Source organism: Eleutherodactylus coqui, chromosome 2 (assembly GCF_035609145.1).
Source record: "Eleutherodactylus coqui strain aEleCoq1 chromosome 2, aEleCoq1.hap1, whole genome shotgun sequence".
In the NCBI taxonomy this organism is placed as follows: Eukaryota; Metazoa; Chordata; class Amphibia; order Anura; family Eleutherodactylidae; genus Eleutherodactylus; species Eleutherodactylus coqui.
This window is the reverse complement of record NC_089838.1, coordinates 82,406,188-82,431,622: the sequence shown is the minus strand read 5'-3', so window position 1 is coordinate 82,431,622 and position 25,435 is coordinate 82,406,188. Positions and strand designations below refer to the sequence as shown.

The following is a 25,435-nucleotide window of genomic DNA, read 5'->3' as shown; positions in this document are numbered from 1 at the left end:
CGCAGCGCAGTGGAGAAAAAAACGCTAGTGGGTGGGAGCCCTAAGGGATAACAAAAAGAAATTATGCTCCAGCGAGCTTTCAGGATTACCTCAAAAGCTTCTTTCAATACCTTGTTATATCAGCCTGATGAAGAAACCTAAGTAGTCTTGAAAGCTTGCGCTGTCAACATCATTTCTGTTTATTTGCAAATTAATGATAGGTATGAGACAACAAGAGCATATGGTTTCTCTACAGTTATGCGTGGTGAAAGGCAGTTCTATCATCAGAATAGGAAAGGGTTCTTTGGAAATTCTCTAACATGACATGTAAAATTAAAGGTAAAGGCCCATTTAGACCCAACGAGTCTCACTCAAAAATCGCTCAAAGCCGTCTTTTGAGCAAGAATTTTTGCGTCTAATTGCACGAACATCGTACAGTTTTCGTTATCGAGTCGTTCATCATTGTTTTTCAGCAAGCTGAAAGAGAACGATGAGCCTTATCAGTGCCATAAGTGTTTCCTGCGGTCACAAGTCATTGGCACGCCTTATGCTGGCTTTCTATATATCTCTGGGAGAAATCTGTGGAATTTCTCATTTAGCTGAGTGAGTTTATTACAGGCGTGTATCTTCCGGTAGTACAATATGTGACAAACGTTTCACCTTCAGCTATTTAGCAGCCCATATCTGTACAGACATGTGCTCTGAGTCGTGTGCCTTGTTTAGTTGTAGGCTGATAGAATACACAATGTGCATGTTTGTGTCACAATGCTGCGTGTCAGTCAAAAACTTGGGATTTTATTTTTTTAAATTAAAAAATACTTTATCAGCATGCTTTGTGCTCTCCACGTCGGAGCTTTTCCTAGGTGTATTGCTCACTTTGGCCACTGAATTAGATGTCCACTGAATTGTCCTTTGGATGGAGTACAATAGGACCACTTGCCACCAGGACTCCTGAGCCCACTCCCCCTCATTTGTGGGATTTGGTAAACCCATTCCGTCTTATGATTGCAGGGTTTACACACAGGGTCTGATTTTGGCACACAGTGTGGTATCGTTCCCTCTACACTCACTCGCATTGGTTTGAGTTTAGTGTATACGTATTAAAGGTTACGTTTTCCTGATATCTCACTTTTTGCAGACTTGGGTGTGTTTCTACAGGAGAGGCTATCTGTACCAGTGTCTGCTGCTGAACTGTAAAACTAGATAAAGTCTGCACCCAGCGGGAGCGTGCCTTGTCTATTCGGAGATACTTACAGGAGTGGTTTTTATTGCACTTTTTGTCATGTTTTTTGAGGTTTTGTGGCAGTATCTTGAGCAGGGACGCGAGTGCGATTAAAAGGGTTTTCTGTGGTTACAATATTAACCCTTTCCAATCCAATTTGTATCCTGGTTTTCCTAGGGGGCTTAATCTTTTTCTGCCATTACACAACAGCGCTATATGCTGGCTAGAGCCAGTACTGCATGAGGTGACACGTTGGATAGGCTCCGACAGCAGAGAGGCTGGCAATATACAGTAAGAGAACCTCGACGGACGTCTTCCAACATCAGAGCTGTACAGTCTTAATCATAATATCTTCAGACATCAGACAGTGGATTGGAAAGAGTTAATGGCCAATCCTAAGGACAGGCCATTAATTTCATATTGCTGTGGGTCTAACTCTTGGCACCCCACAGATCAGCTGCTTGGAGGGGCCATGGCGCTCAGCTTCATTGTTCACATTGCTCCATACACTCGCATGCCATACATTCAGTAGCAGAGATAATGTTGTCCCAATGAAAAAACTAGAGCAGTTCTGTAGAAACCTACTTCCCTAGACTGTTACAATAGGCCATGATCCTAAAATGAAGTGAGGGGTTCACCTTTTGCTTGTAGACAGCACCTAGTAGGTGTATGGCATCTTATAAGGTCATGCAATGGTTCTCTGAGAAATTTGGTATGCAAATGGAAGTGCAACAGGGTACTAGAGCCTCCATGCCCGTCCGTATCACATCTTACATCCAAGCTAGAGGTGGTACAACGGGGTACTAGAGCCTCCATGCCCACCCGTATCACTTCTTTTATCCAAACTAGAGGCAGTACAACATGGTACTAGAGCCTCCATGCCCATCCGTATCACATCTTACATCCAAGCTAGAGGTGGTACAACAGGGTACTAGAGCCTCCATGCCTGCCCGTATCACATCTTGTATCCAAGCTGGAGACAGTACAACATGGTACTAGAGCCTCCATGCCCATCCGTATCACATCTTACATCCAAGCTAGAGGTGGTACAACAGGGTACTAGAGCCTCCATGCCTGCCCGTATCACATCTTGTATCCAAGCTGGAGGCAGTACAACAGGGTACTAGAGCCTCCATGCCTGCCCGTATCACATCTTGTATCCAAGCTAGAGGCGGTATAACAAGGCACTACAGTGTCCCTACAAGAGGCTTTAGTTTTTATCCCCAGCCATGTTTCAAGGCCCGTTAGAAGGTCAGACATTGAGACATGTATTATTCAAAATACAACCGTGTTCCAGGGCAAAATGTGCCAACAAACTGCCTCACATGCTATGCGCTACACCTACTGTGTGTACAATTTTTACTCACCTAGAAGAGATGTCCGGCTCTTCTCTCCAGCCCCGGCAGTCATCTTCTGTAGGCCAGTGATTGAAAAATGAATTCAATGAATGGCTGAGCACTGTGATCAATCACAGGCAGTGCTCAGCTGTCAGTCAATAACGGCTGGGCAATGCCTCTGATTGGTCACAGCGCTCAGCCAATCAGAGGCAGCGCTTTCTGGGGTCAGGGATTTTTCAATCCCTGACCTCCAGAAGACGACTGCCGGGTCTGGAGAGAAGAACCGGACAGCTCTTCTAGATGAGTAAAAAAATATTTTTTTTTTCAACTAGGGATGATTTTCAGGGAAGGGCTTATATTTCAAGCCCTTCCTCAAAAAATCATTGCTGCGGGGGTTGCCTGCAACCCATTGTTTTTAATGGGGCCACAGCAGCGCCAGCCCCATTGAAAGCAATGAGATAGCATCGCGGACTTCTTCCATGAAAGAATCCCATGCCATAGCTGTGGCAGAAGTCCGCGATGTATTCCTTATGTTTTTAATGGCGCTGCTGCCGCCGGCCTCATTAAAGACAATGAGCGATATTGCAGACTTTTTCTTAGGGCTCCCACCCACTGGCGATATTTTCTCCACTGCGATGCGATCCTAAAGTTAAAGTCTCGCATCGCTGTGCGAGAAAAAAATCGGCATGACGCCGGGGATATCGGCATCACGCCGACATATCGCTAGTCTTTTCAATGGGGCCAGCTGCAGCAGCATTCTATTCCATTGCTTTCAATGGGATCGGCACAGCTGCCGATCCCATTGAAAGCACTGCTTTGGCAAGCCCCGTGGAATGATTATTGGGGAAGGGCTTGAAAGAGCTCAGTAGTTGTGTCGGGGAGCAGGAGGATGCGGCTGAGAGCAGGAGAGGGGAGTATAATTTTTTTTCACACTTATTGATGATTATCGGGGAAGGGATTATATTTCAAGCCTTTCCCCGATAATCATTCCGCGGGGCTTGCTGAAACCATTGATTTCAATGGGATCGGCAGCAGTGCCCACCCCCATTGAAAGCAATAGAATAGAATGCCGGGGACTTCTGCCACAGCTGTGACAGCTGTGGCAGAGGATTCCTTCATCCCCGCGGTCCCCACGGGGATGAAGGAAACTCCTGCCACAGCTGTGGCAGAAGTCCGCGGCATTCTCCCTATGCTTTCAATGGGGCTAGCGCTGCTGTCGCTGGCCCCATTGAAACCATTTGCGATATGCCGGTTCTATACCGGCCTCTTTCTTGCGCTGCGATGTGAGTTTTCTCGTGCTCTCGCAGCGCAAGAAAGAAAATATCGCCAGTGGGTGGGAGCCCTTAGCGCTGCGAGTGGGAATTTTTTTTTTTAAATCACAAACGAGTATAAAATTATTGCAAATCATTGGTTTCATAATCATGCGTTTTCACTCGCTCTCACATAGAGGCATTGTACCATCTCTCATTGCTATATCTAAAATATAGGTGTCACCAGAAAATATCAGATTATTTAACCTGTTAAGGACCAAGCAACAAAAATATATGGCACTGAGTCCAGGGCTTTAATCCTGGCCGATAGTAAAACTACGGTGCTGGATTAAAGCTCCCATTCCTGTAATCTAGCAGTAGCGAGTCGGGTCCTGACCGGGGGAGAAGACATAAGTGGTTTATATATCTGCTTTTGCCTTCTCTTTTACAGGCTAGTGCTATGTAGAGAATAGACAAATGGCAGTGCCGTTTCCTCTATTGGACCCAGCTATCATGTGATCGCCGGTGATCCCTGGCATGGCAGAACTGCTCTGCCACTGACTACTGTCACACCAGGGTTGTCTTCTGCCTGTTGAAGGCCCAGTTAAGGCTCATGTCCACGACCGTGTTTTCACCGCGTATTACGCTTGCGCTGCATGTCCTCGTGATACGCAGTGTATGCACTTTCATTGCGTATCGATATGCATGAGAAATAAATCCCAGCATGCTCTATTTCTCTGCGTACCATGCAGCGTGAGCCCTGTACATTGGTATGGGCAGAGTATGAAATACTGTCCATACATAATACATTGCGTATGGGCAGCGTTTTCATACACATCCCTGCAGCGTTTTATGGACACGTTTGTGGACATGGGGCCTAAGGGTGGAAAACTGAAATAAGGAAAAAATAGTTATAAAAACAGCAACAAAAATGAGAAAATAAAATACAAATATATTGATATAAAACCACCCACTGTGCAATCCAACTCAACCGTCACCATATCCGCCCTGTAACCCAAGACTATACAAGTTATATATCAAAATGGGAAAAAAAGTATTCAAACGTAGCCCTATATGTCACGGGAAAAAAAAGCAGCAAAAATAATTTTGGCAACCCACCCCAAAAAAAGGGCAATAAAACCACAAGGTGCGTAAAATGGCTAAAAAGGGTGCAGTCGTTTGGGAAAGAAACAATCTGGTCCTTAAGGGGATCAGTAATGAGGTTTTACAGAAGGCTCTCTGCTGGAGAGGCCTGGAGTCCATCACTGCCCGGAGACGGTAATATTCTGCGACATTTCTCTCTCATGTCACTCCCAATTATTTGTCTGACATTAAGCACATTCCCCACTGTCCTGTCTATACAAACAATGGCGGACGCCGCGGCCCTGGGCGTTTATAAAAATAATGCTATATAGTTACGGCACTTCGATAAAGATGAACAAACTGGAGACTTTTCTTCTACAGATTTGTACCTAGCTCATGAAACTACAATAAGGAGCGGAAACACTGCGGAAAATTACGCAATATTTCCACATAAAACCCCGTGTCCTAATCTACACTGTAGGTGCGAACCTGGACCAGGAATGAGCTGTGTATTCGCATCTAATTTCAGTAGATACATCGCTCCCCCTCACCATGGGATACATGGCGCTGTCAGCGCACCCCGACAGCCTCTAGTCAGCCGCTGCTCAGGTGATTCCACTTCCACATCATGTGACCAGTGGTTGGCGCTCACTAGAGGCTGCCAAGTCATCTGTACCGCAGGTGGTCACGCGCAGTACAGGTTTTTCTTTCAATGTTTGAAATGACGCAGGTACCCCTAGCCCATACGTAAAGTTAATTGCGACCCGGATGGCCTCCGTTGACTTCAGTGGAGCCCGTTGCAAAATAGAGCATGCTGCGATTTTTCTTCTGCTTGCGGATACAAATTGTATATTAAACCCCCCTAACACCTTTACAGGGGTGTACTTACAGACTACTTGTAATCATCCAGACAATTGGATTCCTCTCAAAAATATTTTTCTGTCACCAGATCCCGAGACAAGGCGCACAGAGGAGCAACACCGCCCTTCATGTACAGTCACAGACCCCACCAATAGCCTCTTCTGACGGGACTTCGGTCATGGTTTCCGTGATGCGGTAAGGATGTATTCTGCACTGTTCACACGGCGGTTTTTCACACGCTGTGGGATTCTGTTTGGGGCGTTTAGGGTCTTATATGCTGAATGAAAATCATTCAGTGTAAATGTCGGCAGCGATTGAATGACAATTCATAAAAAACAAACGACGTTCGGCCTGTTTACTGTGATTGCTTGGGTGGCCGGAACAATCTCCGTCCCACTCCGCTCCGCGATAATTGCTCATGTGTGATTATCGCTGGGACAAGTGCTAAAACGCATGAATCCGTCCAGTGTAACTGGACCACAAGCAGCGTTGTGAGGGAAGCTCCGAACTGAACCACTGACTGTCATTAGTGCCATGGACAGCACTCGGCATCCGTCTGACATGGCTTCCATTCGTTTCCGTTATATCTGGGGTATACGTACAATGGCGCAGTGGACTAGACTAGTTACTCTATTCTATACTCCAAATATAACAGAAACAAATGGGACCTTTGTTTAAAAGCCAACAATGTGGTGTCCGTTTCAGTAAGAGCAGTGAATGATTCTGTTGGGTTCCATTTGGGGGTTCCGTCACCCATGATGGAACCCCCAGTGTAATGAGCAAGGCTGTGTGAACAACCTCTTAGGGCCCATACGAGCTGATTATTATTTGAACAGGCGAGTGACGTCACCGCTAGCTCATTCGCTCTCTTGTGGTCTGTTTATACATCAGATACATTGTCGGCTCGTTCATACGGAGCTGTAAAAACGGAAAGATGGCTATTCAAACAGAACGCCAAGTAAATGAACGCCAAAAAGAGTTGACATGCTGCGTCCCGGGAATGTTAAGAATTGTGAGCCTGCACGGGAGGGGGGGAGAGAGCAGAGGGACGGAGTTTAGCAGCCACGCTGCTAAACTCCCTCCCACCTCCGGCTGCTGCCATGGGCTCATGCAGGAGCCCATGCAGCGGCCGACGTATTCCGACCCAAAAGATAGTTCCAGGACTATCTTTTGGGCCTGACGTAAAAACGCCCGCGCGATATTGGGCTGGCCGGGCGCTTTTACATCTCAGGAACATGGTCATGTGATCTGATGTATTGGAATCCAATGCATTAGATCGCAGCGTATATTAGCCGGCCGTGAAAATGACCGACCGATATACGCTTGTGGGAAAGAAGCCTTAGGGAGTTGTTCTGAAGTCATCGTTCTCTTATCTCACTAGAGTATCTCCAGTATAGTATATGCATGCAGCAGGTCCGTACGGTACATTGCTGGGGATACCCAGTATTGTAATCCTGGATCTGTCTTCCCGTTGCCAGAACACAGGCTATGGTCTGGAGCTTTATTACAGCAGACAGATAGTAGGGCATCCTGGGAAAACCATCAGTCACTTGGCACCGAACTGCTAACCTTGTTCTGCCGGTAACTTCTTACACACAAGGTGCGGGCAGCTTCCCAATCAGCCATAATAAGTCACTTTACTGCCTGGAGCTTCTATAATGCTTGTAAACTTGGAAGCTTCCGCCAGCTAATGTGTTCTATCATCTGTATGCCAGCAAAATAGATAGATACTAGTAATCATTAGGAAATTATAGCACCAGTGTTTCTGGTGGCATGATGCGCCACACAACTGCTACATGCACATCACACATACACAGCTCTGCTACATGCACATCACACACACACACACAGCTCTGCTACATTGCTTTTGCATATGAGCTGCATGTGATTTACGAACTTCAGCAGCTCGCTGAGTAGACATGCTCGCCCGCTGCTTTCGCATATCTGCTGCACGTAATTTACAAGCTTCAGCTGGTGGCTGAGGTAAAATCGTGGCTTGCTGCTGAGCCATGTAAGCTGCATTAGCTTCACGGCGGCGTTGATCCCTCTGTGGTGACATGTTTGCACGACAGCGATGGTTTGTTTCAACACTGGACAATGGTTCACGATTAGATGAAGGCTGGACTGCTGTTGGCGGCATTAACGCTTGAGATGACATGATATGACATTCAGAAGACTGTGAAGATAGTGGTGAAGGACTATGCTTCAATGTTGTTGGTCAGTATGCATCGCCAACTTTGTATGTGTACATTTGTGCGGTGTCATTTATTGGAGTCTCCACACAGGTGTGCAGCGGTCTCACAACAAGCTACAAACTGCCAGACAGAGTACTGCTGTATCCATAGTAACTGAGTTTGCAAGGGTTTGTGGGGGATGCAGTCTGCCCATAATATCTCATTCACTGCACAAGGAGGATAAAGGACCTGTGATGAAGTCACCGTCATGTAATCAGGGGGCTGAGCTAAGAGCTTGTAACTGACATCACAGGTGCTGTCTGGCACTGCATGTAACTCACACATCACACACTGAATGATGGACAAGTGATCGTTAGCACTTTGATGAGATAGATAAATATGATAGAGAGAGATGGAGAGATATGACATAGCGAAAGATCGAAAGATAGATAGATAGATAGATAGATAGATAGATAGATAGATAGATAGATATGACATAGATAGATATGAGATGGATAGATAGATATGACATAGATAGATAGATAGATAGATAGATAGATAGATAGATAGATAGATAGATAGATAGATAGATATGAGATGGATAGATAGATATGAGACGGATAGATAGATAGATAGATAGATAGATAGATAGATAGATAGATAGATAGATAGATAGATAGATAGATATGACATAGATAGATATGAGATGGATAGATAGATAGATAGATATGAGATGGATAGATAGATATGACATAGATAGATATGAGATGGATAGATAGATAGATAGATAGATAGATAGATAGATAGATAGATAGATCATTACATAGGTAGATAGATATGAGATAAATAAATAGTTAGATTATTAGATAGACAGATAGATCCTTAGATAGATCGATAGATAGATAGATAGATCATTAGATAGGGAGATAGATATGAGATAGATAGATAGATATGACATAGATAGATATGAGATGGATAGATAGATATGACATAGATAGATATGAGATGGATAGATAGATAGATAGATAGATATGAGATGGATAGATAGATATGACATAGATAGATATGAGATAGATAGATAGATAGATAGATAGATAGATAGATATGAGATGGATAGATAGATATGAGACGGATAGATAGATAGATCGATAGATAGATAGATAGATAGATAGATAGATAGATAGATAGATAGATAGATAGATAGATATGAGATGGATAGATAGATATGACATAGATAGATATGAGATGGATAGATAGATAGATAGATAGATAGATATGAGATGGATAGATAGATATGACATAGATAGATATGAGATGGATAGATAGATAGATAGATAGATAGATAGATAGATAGATAGATAGATAGATCATTACATAGGTAGATAGATATGAGATAGATAAATAGTTAGATTATTAGATAGACAGATAGATCCTTAGATAGATCGATAGATAGATAGATAGATCATTAGATAGGGAGATAGATATGAGATAGATAGATAGATAGATAGATAGATAGATAGATAGATAGATAGATAGATAGATATGACATAGATAGATATGAGATGGATAGATAGATATGACATAGATAGATATGAGATGGATAGATAGATAGATAGATAGATAGATAGATAGATAGATAGATAGATAGATAGATAGATAGATAGATAGATAGATAGATAAGGTAGATAGATAGATAGATAGATAGATAGATAGATAGATAGATAGATAGATAGATAGATAGATATGAGATGGATAGATAGATATGACATAGATAGATATGAGATGGATAGATAGATATGACATAGATAGATATGAGATGGATAGATAGATAGATAGATAGATAGATAGATAGATAGATAGATAGATAGATAGATATGAGATAGATAGATAGATAGATAGATAGATAGATAGATAGATGGATAGATAGATAGATATGACATAGATAGATATGAGATGGATAGATAGATATGACATAGATAGATATGAGATAGATAGATAGATAGATAGATAGATAGATAGATATGACATGGATAGATATGAGATGGATAGATAGATAGATATGACATAGATAGATATGAGATGGATAGAGAGGTAGATAGATATGAGATGGATAGATAGATAGATAGATAGATAGATAGATAGATAGATAGATAGATAGATAGATATGACATGGATAGATATCACATGGATAGATAGATAGATATGACATAGATAGATATGAGATGGATAGAGAGGTAGATACATATGAGATAGATAAATATGAGATGGATAGATAGATAGATAGATAGATAGATAGATATGAGATGGATAGATAGATATGACATAGATAGATATGAGATGGATACATAGATAGATAGATATGAGATGGATAGATAGATAGATATGAGACGGATAGATAGATAGATAGATAGATAGATAGATAGATAGATAGATAGATAGATATGAGATGGATAGATAGATATGACATAGATAGATATGAGATGGATAGATAGATTGATAGATAGATAGATAGATATGAAATGGATAGATAGATAGATATGAGATAGATAGATAGATAGATAGATAGATAGATAGATAGATAGATAGATAGATACCGTGTTTCCCCGATAGTAAGACACCCCCGATTGTAAGACGTATCGGGGGTTTCAGGGGGGTCGGCCAATGTAAGCCGTACCCCGAAAGTAAGACATACCGTATATACAGTGGAGAAAAAAAAAATCATTACTCACCTCTCCCGGCGTTCTGTCGCGCCCCGGCAGGATGTCGCTCGCTCCTCGTCCCCGGCGCAGCATTGCTTTCTGAATGCGGGGCTTGAAATCCCCGCCTCCAGAAAGCTAATACACACGCCGTCAGCCAGTTACAGCCATTCAATGACAGCATTGAATGGCTGTGATTGGCTGAAGGCGCACGTGGCTTCAGCCAATCACACTATTCAATGACGAGGAGCGAGCGACATACTGTCGGAGCGCGACAGAACGCCGGGGGAGGTGAGTAATGATTTGTTTTTATTATAAGACATACCCCGAAAGTAAGACATAGTGGGGCTTTTGGGGATAAAAAGAAAGTAAGACATTGTCTTACTTTCGGGGAAACACGGTAGATAGATAGATAGATATGAGACGGATAGATAGATAGATAGATAGATAGATAGATAGATAGATAGATATGACATGGATAGATAGATATGAGATAGATAGATAGATAGATATGACATGGATAGATAGATAGATAGATAGATAGATAGATAGATAGATAGATAGATAGATAGATAGATAGATAGATAGGAGATAGATAGATAGATAGATAGATAGATAGATAGATATGACATGGATAGATAGATAGATATGAGATAGATAGATACATAGATAGATAGATAGATAGATAGATAGATAGATAGATAGATAGATAGATAGATATGACATGGATAGATAGATAGATAGATAGATAGATAGATATGAGATAGATAGATACATAGATAGATAGATAGATATGAGATGGATAGTTAGATAGATAGATAGATAGATAGATAGAAAGATTATTAGATAGAGAAAGATATTTCATTAGATAGATAAATAGATAGATCATTAGATAGATAGTATGATCATTAGATAGAGATGGATAAATCATTAGATAGATAGAATGATCATTAGAGATAGATAGATCGATCAATAGATAGACATGAGAAAGATAGATAGATCATAAGAGAGAGATGGATAGATAGATAGATAGATAGATAGATATGCGATAGATAGATAGATAGATAGATATGAGATAGATAGATAGATAGATAGATAGATATGCGATAGATAGATAGATAGATAGATAGATAGATAGATAGATAGATAGATAGATAGATAGATATGAGATAGATAGATAGATAGATAGATATGCGATAGATAGATAGATAGATAGATAGATAGATAGATAGATAGATAGATATGACATGGATAGATAGATAGATATGAGATAGATAGATACATAGATAGATAGATAGATAGATAGATATGACATGGATAGATAGATAGATAGATAGATAGATAGATAGATAGATAGATAGATAGATAGATAGATAGATAGATAGATATGAGATAGATAGATAGATAGATATGAGATGGATAGTTAGATAGATAGATAGATAGAAAGATTATTAGATAGAGAAAGATATTTCATTAGATAGATAAATAGATAGATCATTAGATAGATAGTATGATCATTAGATAGAGATGGATAAATCATTAGATAGATAGAATGATCATTAGAGATAGATAGATCGATCAATAGATAGACATGAGAAAGATAGATAGATCATAAGAGAGAGATGGATAGATAGATAGATAGATAGATAGATAGATAGATAGATAGATAGATAGATAGATAGATAGATAGATAGATATGCGATAGATAGATAGATAGATAGATAGATAGATATGAGATAGATAGATAGATAGATAGATAGATATGCGATAGATAGATAGATAGATAGATAGATATGAGATAGATAGATAGATAGATATGCGATAGATAGATAGATAGATAGATAGATATGAGATAGATAGATAGATAGATAGATAGATAGATAGATAGATAGATAGATATGAGATAGATAGATCATTAGATTGATAGATATAGATCATTAAATACAGATATAGATAGATAGATCATTAGAGAGAGGTCATTAAATAGAGAGAGATCGATAGTTAGATAGATCATTAGATAGAGATAGATATTAGCCAGACAGACACATAGATTATACACTTTCTCTCTACTGTGTGTGGCCGCAGCCGGCACTGACCTCGGTGACCACGGTGGACTGGTAGAGGTCCCGGGCATAGTCCCATCCGTCCAGGCACTTCTCCTTCTGGATGGCGCTGACATTGACGTGCACCCCCGGCAGGAGCCCCCGGGCAGAGTAGTCGGTGAGGCTGTCCAGCCGGTACCTCCAGCAGCGGCTCTCCACCAGCTGGCCGTCCCTCTCCTCCCACGGGATGCTCACGTTCCTCCACGCCGCGCTCAGGTTGGCACTAGCGGGCACCAGGCAGCGGTGCTCGGGGGTGGCCGCCAAGAACATGACTGACATACCATTGAAGCCATTAGGGATGGTACTGGCGCTGAGCAGGAAGAAGATGGTGAGCTGGAAGGGTCCCCAGTCCCCCAGGAAGGAGGTCGCCTCATCATAGTCGAGCATGGCTGGCAGAGGAGGCGCTGCTGCCTGGCACTAGGGACAGAGCAGCCCGGCGCTACTCATGCCGTTAGTAAAACGAGGCTCCGCCCTCCGGAGGGCGGTGAGGGGCGGGTTGACGGGCCGGTTGTTCTTGCACTATCACCCGCTAGTTCTGTGGTGCACTCAGCGGCTTATCACTACCCGGAGCCATCACCGCTTACGTCCTCCGTTGTCTGCTCCCTCCTCCTCCTGAGGGTGGGCGCAGCAGGCACATACCCACCAGCCAGTGACACGCAGGGGTAGAGGGCGGCGTGAGGGGCACATTGTCATCCGGCTGTGTGACCCTGCAGTATAGTCACATTGTCACTGGGATATATATGTAGTGTGACCCTGCTATAGTAAATAAGGGAAATGGAATAATACCTCCACAGCGCCACCTATTGGAAGGAACCTTTCTTCAAGCCAAAGTTACTCTATGCAAGCCTTGTATCAATGAATGATAATTTAAAAGTAAAGCCAGACTCCATGCACAGACAGCTGTTTCAGGATATTTGCCTTTCATCAGTGTACAGTAGGAGTCTGGCTTTGCTAGTGAGAGGCCTGGGATGGGGGTCAGAAACTATCTTTACTCCTTAGGAAGAGCACCTAGATGGTGAGTGAGGAGACTGAAAAGGCCATTCACGGTCTTCTGGGTAATATGCAAATAAGGCTTCTTTCCCACGAGCGTATATCGGCCGCCGTTTTCACGGTGGGCCGATATATGCTACCATCTGTGGCGTTAAAGCTCAGGAATGGGCGCACAAATATAACATTTGTGCGCCCGTTCACACGGCATGGGCCCCGGGGCATATACGTCGAGGTCACCATGCCGTCGCCCCTTTCCCCTCCCTCCCCCTCATAGGCTCACCTATGCTCTCCTCCCCGCTCGCTCTTTGCAATGGGTGGGGGCGGAGCTAAGCACCACCCTGCCTCCTCCCATTGTTGGCTATGGACAAGGGGAGGGGGCGGAAACTTAGCTCAGCCCCATCCCGCCCCTTGTTTACAGCCAGCAATGGGAGGAGCGGTGCTTTGCTCCGCATCTGTCCCGCCCCCTCCCATTGAAAAGACCGAGCTGGTAGAAGAGCAGAGGGAAGGAGTTTAGCAGCCACGCTGCTAAATTCCCTCCCACCTCCGGCCCAAAAGATAGTTCCAGGACTATCTTTTGGGTCCGACATAAAAACGCCTGGTGCTATATTGGCCGGCCGGGTGCTTTTTTATGTCTCAGGAATACGGCCATGTGATCTGATGCATTGGAATCCAATGCATCAGATCGTAGCGTATATCCGCTGGCTGTGAAAGCGGCTAGCCAATATACGCTCATGGGAAAAAAGCCTAAGGCCTCATCTCCACGGGCAAAAGAAGAATTAAAATCCGCAGCGGATTTTAACTCTTCTCCTGCCCACGGATCCGCACCCCATAGGGATGCATTGACCACCCGCGGGTAGATAAATACCTGCGGATGGTAAATAAAAGTGATTTTAAGAAAAATGGAGCATGAAAAAATCTGGACCATGCTCCATTTTCGTGCGGGTCTCCCGCGGGGACGGCTCCTGCGGGCTTCTATTGAAGCCTATGGAAGCCGTCCGGATCCGCGGGAGACCAAAATAGGAATTTAAAAGAATTAACTCACCCGCAGCGGACCGGGAAGGTCTTCTCTTCCTCACGGCCGGATCTTTCTTGCTTCAGCTCGGCGGATGTGCCCGGCGCTGAACCTTAGCCTGGTTCCCGTAATCCCTGATCCCATCCTGTCTTGGCTCAATCCTGCTCTTGATTAGGCTAACTATAAAAGCCTGACCCTGCTTCAGATTCAGCATGTGATTATTGTGTTCCAAGTCTTGATCAAGCTACAGTTCTTTCTGCTCCTCTGCTATCAAACTGAAACTTCCTAATACTGACTTTTGGCATCCCTTCTGACAACGCTACCCGCCTCCTCCATTTGTACTGCAACACAAGTCCTGATACCGACTTCTGACTTCCCTTCTGACAACATTACCCGCCTCCTCTATTTGTACCATAACACAAGACCTCCCGTTGCTGACGCCTGGCTTCTCTCCGGACCATGTGGCTGCTACATCTGAGGCTCCAACCTAGAGCCTGAAACCGCTACAGAATAATCACGCTGAAACATGGGGTCCGTGGTAGCCAAACAGATTACGGAGCTCCACGAATTTTGTGCCTCCTACCGGGAAACGGTTTCTAGTATGAAACAAGAGATTGATGTCCGCATGCCACTGTCAGCGAAATTTGTAGAAGATCGTCACCAATACCAAGGTTTAATAAATCAATGCCGGATTTATTTTCAGGTGCAGCCCACCTTGTTTACCAGTGACTGGAAAAAGGTATTCTTTATCATTAACCTTCTGATTGATGAGGCGCTTGCCTGGGCCTTGCCATACGTAGAGATCAACAGTAATCTTCTTAATAGCCTCGATGACTTCACGACCGCTATGGGTCAAATCTTTGATGATCCGGACCGCTGTGCCATGGCTCAAGGGAGGTTACTTAACCTATGACAAGTGTGACGTTCTGTTGCAGAATTTTGACGCTGGGCAAATGATACCATGTGGAACCCAGCCGCACAACAAAGCCAATTCCATTGGGAATTATCTGAGTGGGTAAAGAATGAACTTGCTAGAGTGAAGACCCCAGATAACCTATAAGATTTCATCCAGTTACGCATTTGAATTGACCAGAGACTTTCCGAGTGTCGAAAAGAGAGACTGTGAGGTTTGGGCACCAACACCCCTTACTCCTTCAGTCAATCCATGTTGAGTCCCCAGCCAAGGACTGAAGCTGCACCAGAACCAACGCAGGTTGATATCATCCACAAAGCCCTTTCCACTACTGAAAATGAAAGGCGCGGTGCAGAAAATTTGGGCCTTTATTGGTGAAACTCGGGACATTATGCCTTAAACTGTCCACACAAGTTCCAAAGGACTCTCGCCTTGGCCAATGTTAAGAGCAAGACCAATCTAGCCGTCATGAAACAAGGTAATGTCACCAAACATACCTTTGCACCGGTAGTTCAAAACTGTGTGAAAACCCTTCCTCCATTCCACCTTTTTCTCCACCCAATAGAAATTTAACGGGAAATCAGAGGTCGCAGTGCTCAGCGATGTTGGATTCAGGAGCAGGGGGAAACTTAATGGACTTAAGATTCACTCTTGACAAAGACATTTAGGCCGATAATTTAAGCCCATACCTATTGATATGGAAATCGTGGATGGGTCACCCTTTTCCTCAGGACCAGTCACGCAGGAGACAATCAAACTGAAGCTCAGCATGAAACCTGACCACCAAAAAACGATCAGCTCCCAGATCATCTTGTCCCCTAAATTTATGGTGATTCTCGGGATCCCCTGGTTTTCTACCCATAATCCCTCTGTCAACTGGGATTTAGGGACCATTGCCTTCCCTTCAGAGTACTGTAAAGAGAACTGCAAGAAGGCATCATCCACCTCTAAACCAGTGCAAGACCCCAAGGAGGGTCAACAGGACTTTGAGAAGTTATCGGTTCAGTACCAGATGTTCAGGGATGTCTGCAGCAAGAAGAAAGCTGATCAGCTGCCACCTCATCGGCCCAATGATAGCCCAGTGGAGTTGCTTCTATTCCGTTCAGGCAGCTCTACAATCTTTCAAGTTTTTATCCAGGTATTCTCTGAGTACCTTCAACTCCGGTTCTGAAAAAGAGGTTCATTCGACCTTCTTCTTCCCCGGCGGGGGTGTCCATATTTTTCATGGAAAAGAGTGACTCAACCCTGCGACCATGTATCGATTACAGGGAGTTAAATAGGATTATGATCAAGAATCGCTATCCCCTTCCCCTGATTCCAGAATTATTAGAAAGACTCTGCTCTGTCAAGATCTTCACTAAACTAGATCCAAGATAGGCTTATGACCTTATACGGTTTCGCCCAGGGGACAAATGGAAGACTGATTTAAGGACAAAATATGGTCATTTTGAATACCTCGTGATGTCGTTTGGCCTTTGCAATGCTCCCACCACCTTCCACCATTTTATCAATGACATATTTTGAGACCTGTTGGACCAATCGTAGTGACATATCTCGACAACATCTTTTTGTTCTCTGATAACTTGGAGAAACATCGCAGGCACATTCGGGTGGTCTTGGAACGACTCAAAAAGAATAAGCTCTACATCAAACTGTGCGAGTGCGAGTTTGAACAGATCCAAATGCAATTCCTGGGATACATTATCTTCCCAGACGGCCTAAGTATGGATCCCAGCAAGAATAAAGTCATCCAGGATTGACCCATTCCAAAACATTTGAAAGAAGTACAGAGTCTGATCAGTTTTGCGAACTTCTACAGAATATTTATTAAGGACTTCTCAATTGTCAGCTCTCCTATCTCTTCCCTCACAAAGAAAGCACACAGGTTTTCCTGGTCCCTGGAGGCACAAATTGCTTTGGAGAAACTAAAGACTGTTTACTTCAGCACCCGCATTGATCCACCCAAGACCAGAATTGGCTTTTTGTTGTTGAGGTGAATGCCTCTGACTCTGCAGTGGGAGCTATGCTGTCACAACAAATTGGAGATAAAATGGAGCTTCATCCCTGTGCATTTCTCTCCTACACCTTATCCCCTGTTGGGAAAAACTATGACATTGAGAACAAGGAGTTTCTGGCCATCAAGGTGGTTTTCACCGAATGGAGGCACCTCTTGGAAGGAGCCCATCATCCAGTAATGGTTCTTACAGACCATAAGAACTTGGAATTTCTCCCTACTGCCAAGAGCTTATCTGTGGATCAAGCATAATGGGCCCTGTTTTTCTCAGAAAATGATCCTTGAGTCGTCCTTCTAAGGATAGAATCATAGAATGGTAGAGTTCTGAAGGGACCTGCAGGGTCATCTGGTCCACCCCCCCTGCTCAGTGCAGGATTCACTAAGTCATGATTCACTAAGTGATTCCCTAAGTCATGATTTACTAAGTGATGCTTTCTCTCAAAGATGGATTTTGGAGCTGAGAACACCAACTATATGTTCCCAAGGCTGGTCGACTCGAAGTTCTTAAAGTAGAACATGATTTCAAGCTTGCTGGTCACCTTGGGGTCACAAAGACTTTGGAACTCCTGCTCAGTATGTGCTCAGAACAAGACTGAGAGAACAAACCAGACTCTGTAGCGGTATCTCCTCTACTTCATTTCCCATCTTAAGGACAACTGGGTGGATTATTTATCAACAGCAGATTTCACTTACAATAACTCCCAACACAGTTCAACTGCCTAGAGCACATTCTATTCCAACTACGGTACACATCCCATCTTCATTCCTGGCCTTCCGATCAACACTCCTGTCCCAACGGTTAGTCATAGACTGACGGAGTTAGCAGAAATGCAGAACCAATTGAAAGAAGCCCTATAGGAAGCCGAGTATACCTATAATAAAGCGGCTGACCAACACCGTCAAGCAGCTCCAACCTTCTAGGTTGGAGAAAAGGTGTGGTTAGCCACCAAGAACCTGAAGGCCTATGTACTCTCTACCAAATTTCATGGAACCCTTCCCAATTGCAGCAGCTGATGCTCCCGGGCAGCCTGAGGATTCACCCCTTCTTTCACGTTCCCCTACTAAAGCCATTCCAGGAAAATACCTTTGTGAGAAGACACCAATCGCCTTCCCCTCCTGTGAAGGTTCAGGGCCAGGATGAGTTCGTAGTAGAGAAGATTCTAGACTCTAGACTACAGAGAGCTAAAATACAGTACCTCGTAAAGTGGCAAGGGTATGGCCCAAAGGAGAACACCTACGAGCCAGAGAAAAATGTACATGCTCTGAAGCTCGCAAAGGAGTTTCACAGGAGATACGTAGAGAAATCAGCACCTGGTATGTCCAGAGCCATTCTTGAGGAGAGGGGCTACTGTTAAGTCTCAAACCCACAACCTCCTGCACTCCAGTCAGTAGCTCACCATGATGAGCCATCCAACCTTCTGGACAACTCCCTTGCTGGACTTTAGCCTGGATCCCGTGTCCCTGATCCAGTTCCCTGTCTTGGCTCCATCCTGCTCTTGATTAGGCTAACTATAACAGTCTGACCCTGCCTCAGATTCAGCGCATGATTACTATGCTCCAATCATTGCTCAAGCTACAGTTCTACCTGCTCCTCTGCTATCAAACTGCCCTATTATATACACCCACCCACCCACTGTCACCTCTCCGTTTGCAGTGGTGTTGTGAATGACGAAATTGGACTGCTATGGAGTGGAATCAGGTTGTCTTCAACACTGAATCCAGATATAGTTTGGGTACTGACAACAGCCATGTTCATGTCTGGAGACCTAGGGGTGAGCACCTTAGTCCTGCCTTTGCTGTGGAGTGGCACACTGCCCCCACTGCTGGTGTGATGGTCTGGGGGGGGGGGGGCGATCACATACGACAGTCGATCACCCCTAGTAGTGGTAAGAGGGACACATGTTGGCTTTCATGGCAGGGCTTCCAAGATGCATTTTCCAGCAGGATAATGGTTAGCCGCACACAGGGGGGTCACAGGAATGTCTCAATAACATTGTCACACTTCTATGGCCTGCCTGGTTGCCAGATTTATCACCATTAGATCATGTATGGGGATTGAAATGCTGCAAGATACCATATGGAACCTCTATGCCTCCATGCCCGCCCGTATCATATCTTGCTTCCAAGCTAGAGGTGGTACAACGGGACACTAGAGCCTCCATGCCTGCTCCTAGTCACACTGTTACTTGGCTGTATATATGTAGTGTGATGTTTCAGTATAGTCACATTGTCACCCAGCTGTATATATGTAGTGTGACCTTGTAGTATAATTATATTGTCACCCACTACAATAGTCACACTGTTGCAGCGTCCGAGGAGTGGGCCCCAGCCTAGGAGATGGCGGGGATGAGTTTAGGCCTTGTCACAGTGGCACTACCATCTACCACCCGGACGGTAACCAGGGACACATGCAAAGGGCTGAGGGCAGGCTATTAAATGGGAAAAACCCAACAGGGGTTTACCTGTAGTCCTTTTGTCACGGGTTACACCACCGCTCTTTTTTCCACAGTGAATTCTAGATGGTGTAATAAAGAGTCCACACACACAGAGTTGACTTTTTAAAGGCAGTACCAGTCAATAAAGCCATTTACTGTAAGATAACGTGCAAACTTGGAACAGTCCATGAGAACTTTACACCCACTGGCAAAAGACACTGGTGCAGAAGGACACATGGTGTGACAGGGAGGAAACACAAGACACCAGAGGGATTCTCACAGGCCAATTTATCTGTGGCACTCTATTCCCGGACACGCTTCACTTCCACTCGCCAACTCTCTACCGCTGCACAATCACGGTTGAAGATCCACACTCAACAGTGCACAGTGGGTTCACGCGGTCTTGCGGTTCCTTTTGCGATACATAGGCCCTGGACTCACACAGCATTCTCTCTGCCTCTTCCATCTTCTGGGCCCACAGACTGAACATAGTAACATAGTATGTAAGGCTGAATGAAGAAAATGTCCATCTAGTCCAGCCTGTCTATCCTACTGAGTTGATCCAGAGGAAGGCAAAAAAAACCCCAAGGCCAGAAGCCAATTAGCCCTTTTGGGGAAAAAATTCCTTCCCGACTCCCTAATGGCAATCAGATTGTTCCCTGGATCAACCCCTAATAGTTCCTACCTGCCTATATACCCGGATTAACAATTAACCTAAGATTTATATCCTATAATATCCTTCCTCTCCAGAAAGACATCTAGTCCCCTTTTAAACTCCTCTATGGATTTTGCCATCACCACTTCCTCCGGTAGAGAGTTCCACAGTCTAACTGCTCTTACAGTAAAGAATCCCCTTCTATGTTGGTGATGAAACCTACTTTCCTCTAATCGTAGCGGATGTCCTCTTGTTACCGTCGTGGTCCTGGGTGTAAACAGATCTTGGGAGAGAACCTTGTATTGTCCCCTCATGTACTTATACATGGTTATTTGGTCGCCTCTTAACCTTCTCTTTTCTAGAGTAAATAGTCCCAATTTGGATAGCCTCTCTGGGTATTCCAGTCCCGTCATTCCATGAATTAGTTTAGTTGCCCTTCTTTGAACCCCCTCAAGCCCTGTGACATCTTTCCTGAGCACCGGTGACCAGAATTGTACGCAGTATTCCATGTGAGGCCTGACAAGTGCCTTATATAATGGAAGGATAATGTTCTCGTCCTTCGGCCCTATACCTCTTTTAATGCACCCCAAGACTTTATTTGTCTTTGCAGCAGCTGACTGGCATTGGTTACTCCAGTTTAGTCTATTATCCACTAATACCCCCAGATCCTTTTCCATATCACTTTTCCCTAGTGGTACCCCATTAAGTGAATATTGGTGACATCCATTTCTCCTGCCCATGTGCATAGTCTTGCATTTTTCAACATTGAACCTCATTTGCCATTTTTCTGCCCAAGCCCCCAGATTATCTAGGTCCGTTTGTAGCCGCACATTGTCCTCCGTTGCATTAATTATATTGTATAATTTAGTGTCATCTGCAAATATTGATATTTTGCTGTGCAGCCCCTCTATCAGGTCATTGATAAATATGTTGAACAGAGTGGGGCCTAATACTGAACCCTGTGGCACCCCACTAGTGACTGTAGTCCAATCAGAGTAAGAACCATTTATTACCACCCTCTGCTTTCTATCATTGAGCCAATTTTTTACCCACTTACACACGTTTTCGCCCAGTCCGAGCTGCCTCATTTTGTATATTAGCCTATTATGTGGCACGGTGTCAAAGGCTTTAAAGAAGTCCAGATATACAAGATCAATAGATTCTCCCTGGTCCAGCTTAGAGCTTACTTCATCGTAGAAACTGATCAGATTTGTCTGACATGAGCGACCCTTCATGAATCCATGCTGGTGAGGAGTTATTCCCTTATTCTCCTTGAGGTACTCATCGATGGCGTCTCTCAGAATCCCCTCGAAAATTTTTCCCGTTACTGAAGTGAGACTTACTGGCCTGTAGTTACCAGGCTCACTTTTGCTCCCTTTTTTGTAAATTGGAACCACGTTGGCAATGCGCCAATCCAATGGTACAACACCGGTCTTGATAGTGTCTAGAAATATTAGGTATAGCGGCCTAGCTATCTCGTCACTTAGTTCCCTTAGTATCCTTGGGTGTAATCCATCTGGGCCCGGCGATTTATCAATTTTAGTTTTCTTTAGACGCTTCCGCACCTCCTCCTGCATTAGGTATGAGATATTTTGTGAGGGGTTTGTTTTATTCCCCTGCATCTCGTGTGGCATTTCCTTTTTGTTTGTTAATACACTTGAGAAGAAACTGTTTAGTAGATTTGCTTTCCCTTCGTCATCATCAATGATTTCTCCTGCATTGTTTTTTAAAGGGCCAGCGCTCTCCCTGCAAATCCTTTTGCTGTTAATATAGTTGAAAAATAGCTTCGGGTTGTTTTTGCTTTCTTTGGCAATCCGTCTTTCTGCTTCCTCCTTGACAGTTTTGATCGTATCTTTGCATATTTTGTTTTTTTCCCTGTATGATTTTAGCGCTTCTTCGCTGCCTTCTTGCTTTAGTAGTTTGAACGCTTTCTTTTTTTCGTTTATTGCCCTTCTTACCGTCCTGTCAAGCCACATTGGTTTCCTTTTAGTTGAGTTTCTTTTATTTTTAAAGGGAATGAACTGCTCACATGAGGTGATTAGGATCCTTTTAAACTTTTCCCATTTGTCCTCTGTACCGTCATTTTTGAGGATGTTGTCCCAATTAATGTTACCGATAGTAGTTCTAAGCTGATCAAATTTTGCTTTACTAAAGTTTAGTTTCTTTGTCGCTCCTTGATAAGGCTTCCTATTGATTGACAGCTGGAAGTTGATTATATTGTGGTCACTGTTCCCCAAGTGCCCCTCAACCTGCACCCCCTTTATACGTTCTGGTTTGTTGGTTAGTACTAGGTCCAGAGTGACTCTCCCTCTTGTTGGTTCCTGTACCAGTTGTTTCAGGTAATTGTCTTTAATTACTCCCAAGAACTTATCACCCCTGTGAGATTTGCAGGTTTCCTTCTCCCATGTTATATCTGGATAATTAAAGTCCCCCATGATAATTACTTTGTTGCGCTTTGACACCTCTTCTATCTGCCTTAGTAGTAAGTTTTCAGTTTCTTCTGTTGCTTTTGGTGGTCTATAGAAGACCCCTATCAGGATTTTGTTATTTTTTCCTCCCTGTATTTCTACCCACAGAGATTCCACCTGTTCGTCTCCTACCCCTATATCCTCCCGTAGCCTCGGCTTCAAGTTGGATTTGACGTACAGACATACCCCTCCCCCTTTCTGGTTCCTTCGGTCTCTTCTGAAGAGATTGTACCCCTGCAAATTCACCGCCCAATCGCACTTATCATCAAGCCATGTTTCCGTAATTCCGACTATATCATAGTTTTCATCAGTCATTCTCGCTTCAAGCTCACCCACTTTACCTATCAGACTTCTTGCATTCGTGGTCATACAATTTATATCATTTTTTTTGTTTTTTAAATTTGTTTTGTTGCTATTCGTACTTATGGCTGATCTATCAGTTCTAACTGTACTAACCCCACCCCCTGCTCGACCCCCATTCCCTTTGCTTGGACCCGGATCGCTAGTTACACTGGCTACCCCACTATTTCTCATTTTACCCTCCCCCCCAGTCCCTAGTTTAAACACTCCTCCAGCCTTCTAGCCATCTTCTCCCCCAGCACAGCTGCACCCTCCCCATTAAGATGCAGCCCGTCCCTACGGTAGAGCCTGTAGCCGACAGCAAAGTCAGCCCAGTTCTCCAGGAACCCAAATCCCTCCTTCTTACACCAACTCCGGAGCCACTTGTTTACCTCCCTAAGATCCTGCTGTCTTTCTAGTGTGGCTTTAGGTACAGGTAGTATTTCCGAGAAAACTACCCTGGAGGACCGTGCCCTAAGCTTGGATCCTAAGTCCCTGAAATCATTTTTGAGGGCCCTCCATTGACCTCTTGTTCATTGGTGCCAACGTGCACTATGACCGCTGGATCCTCACCAGCCCCTCCCAGTAATCTGTCAATCCGATCCGCGATGTGTCGAACTCGAGCGCCAGGAAGACAACACACCGTTCGACGATCCCGGTCTTTATGGCAGATTGCCCTCTCTGTCCCCCTAATAATTGAGTCCCCCACCACTAGAACCTGTCTAGCCTGCCCTGCACTCCCCGTCCCTGTCTCACTGGAGCAGTCATCCCCCTGGCGTTCAGAGGGCATGTCGTGCTGCAGCGGTGCTGGCTCTGTAATGGCATCGCCCTCATCTGCCAACGTTGCAGACATGTTGGGTTGTGCCAGTTCAGGACCAGCCTCCCTGGATCTATTCCCTCTACGCCTCCTTCTATCTGACACCCAGCTGACTGCCTGCTCCCCCTGCTCTTCCGTGCTGCCATCCGCCCCCGCCTCTACCCCAGGGAGTGCCTGCTCAGTGAGCAGCAAACTCCTTTCCATGTTGTCAATGGCTCTCAGTGTTGCCAGTTGCTCATTTAGATCCAGAATTTGAGCTTCTAAATGTGCGACGTGCACGCATCTTGCGCAACAGTATGCACCCTCGATCGGCTGATCAAGGACCGCATACATTGCACAAGTAGCACACTGGATGACATTGCCAGGCATGGAGCTCATCCTAATGGGGATCTACAATTTACTTGTGGAAGTAGTGAAGATAGACTTGTTCACACTCCGCTCACACGCTGCTACAACCGCTGCAACCGCTGACCCGCCGCTGCAACCGCTGACCCGCCGCTGCAACCGCTCACCCGCTCACACGCTGCTGCAACCGCTCACACGCTGCTGCAACTTCTCACACACTGCTGCAACCCCTCACACACTGCTGCAACCCCTCACACGCTGCCGCAACCCCTCACGCTGCCGCTCTCGCGCAACCTCTTACCTGCTGACACTTATGAGCAACCTCTCACAATTTTTTTTTTTTCTTCTTCCCCCCCCTCACAAACACTTAGACCCCAAGACACACACACACAGAAGACACAACTAACCAGATACACAGAAGACACACACTTAGCTCACAAACACACACAGAATATACTTATCAGCTCCTCCACTCCTCCGCTCCTCCTGGTGACGTCACCCGCTGTCCCGGCGGCCGCTCACTCTGCCCTCCTGTCTCAGCTGCTCCGTTCTGGTCCCCTCCGCTGCTGTTGGCGCTGGACTCCTAGTGGCCTCTTGGCGCTGGCTGCTGCACTCCGGTCTCTCCTTGCTGCCCCCGCACCTGCTTCGGCGCCGGTATCGGCTGCTGCGCTGCTCCGCTGTCCCCTTCAGCCCCCCGCTCGTGCCTCCGTGCCCACAGGCTTCTATCAGGACACTCTAAGGGC

At 44.7% G+C, this 25,435-nt stretch overlaps 1 protein-coding gene across 1 annotated transcript in view; it reads right to left on the bottom strand.

Annotated features, from left to right (window-relative positions):
* Positions 1–13,368, bottom strand: part of LOC136611486 (organic cation/carnitine transporter 2-like) — a 52,391-nt gene extending 39,023 nt beyond the window's left edge. The window contains exon 1 of the mRNA XM_066591142.1: positions 12,699–13,368. Within this exon, the coding sequence (XP_066447239.1) occupies positions 12,699–13,091 (393 nt within the window). The 5' untranslated portion in view covers positions 13,092–13,368. The remainder of the gene's footprint in view (positions 1–12,698) is intronic.
* Positions 13,369–25,435: the final 12,067 nt, after the last annotated feature.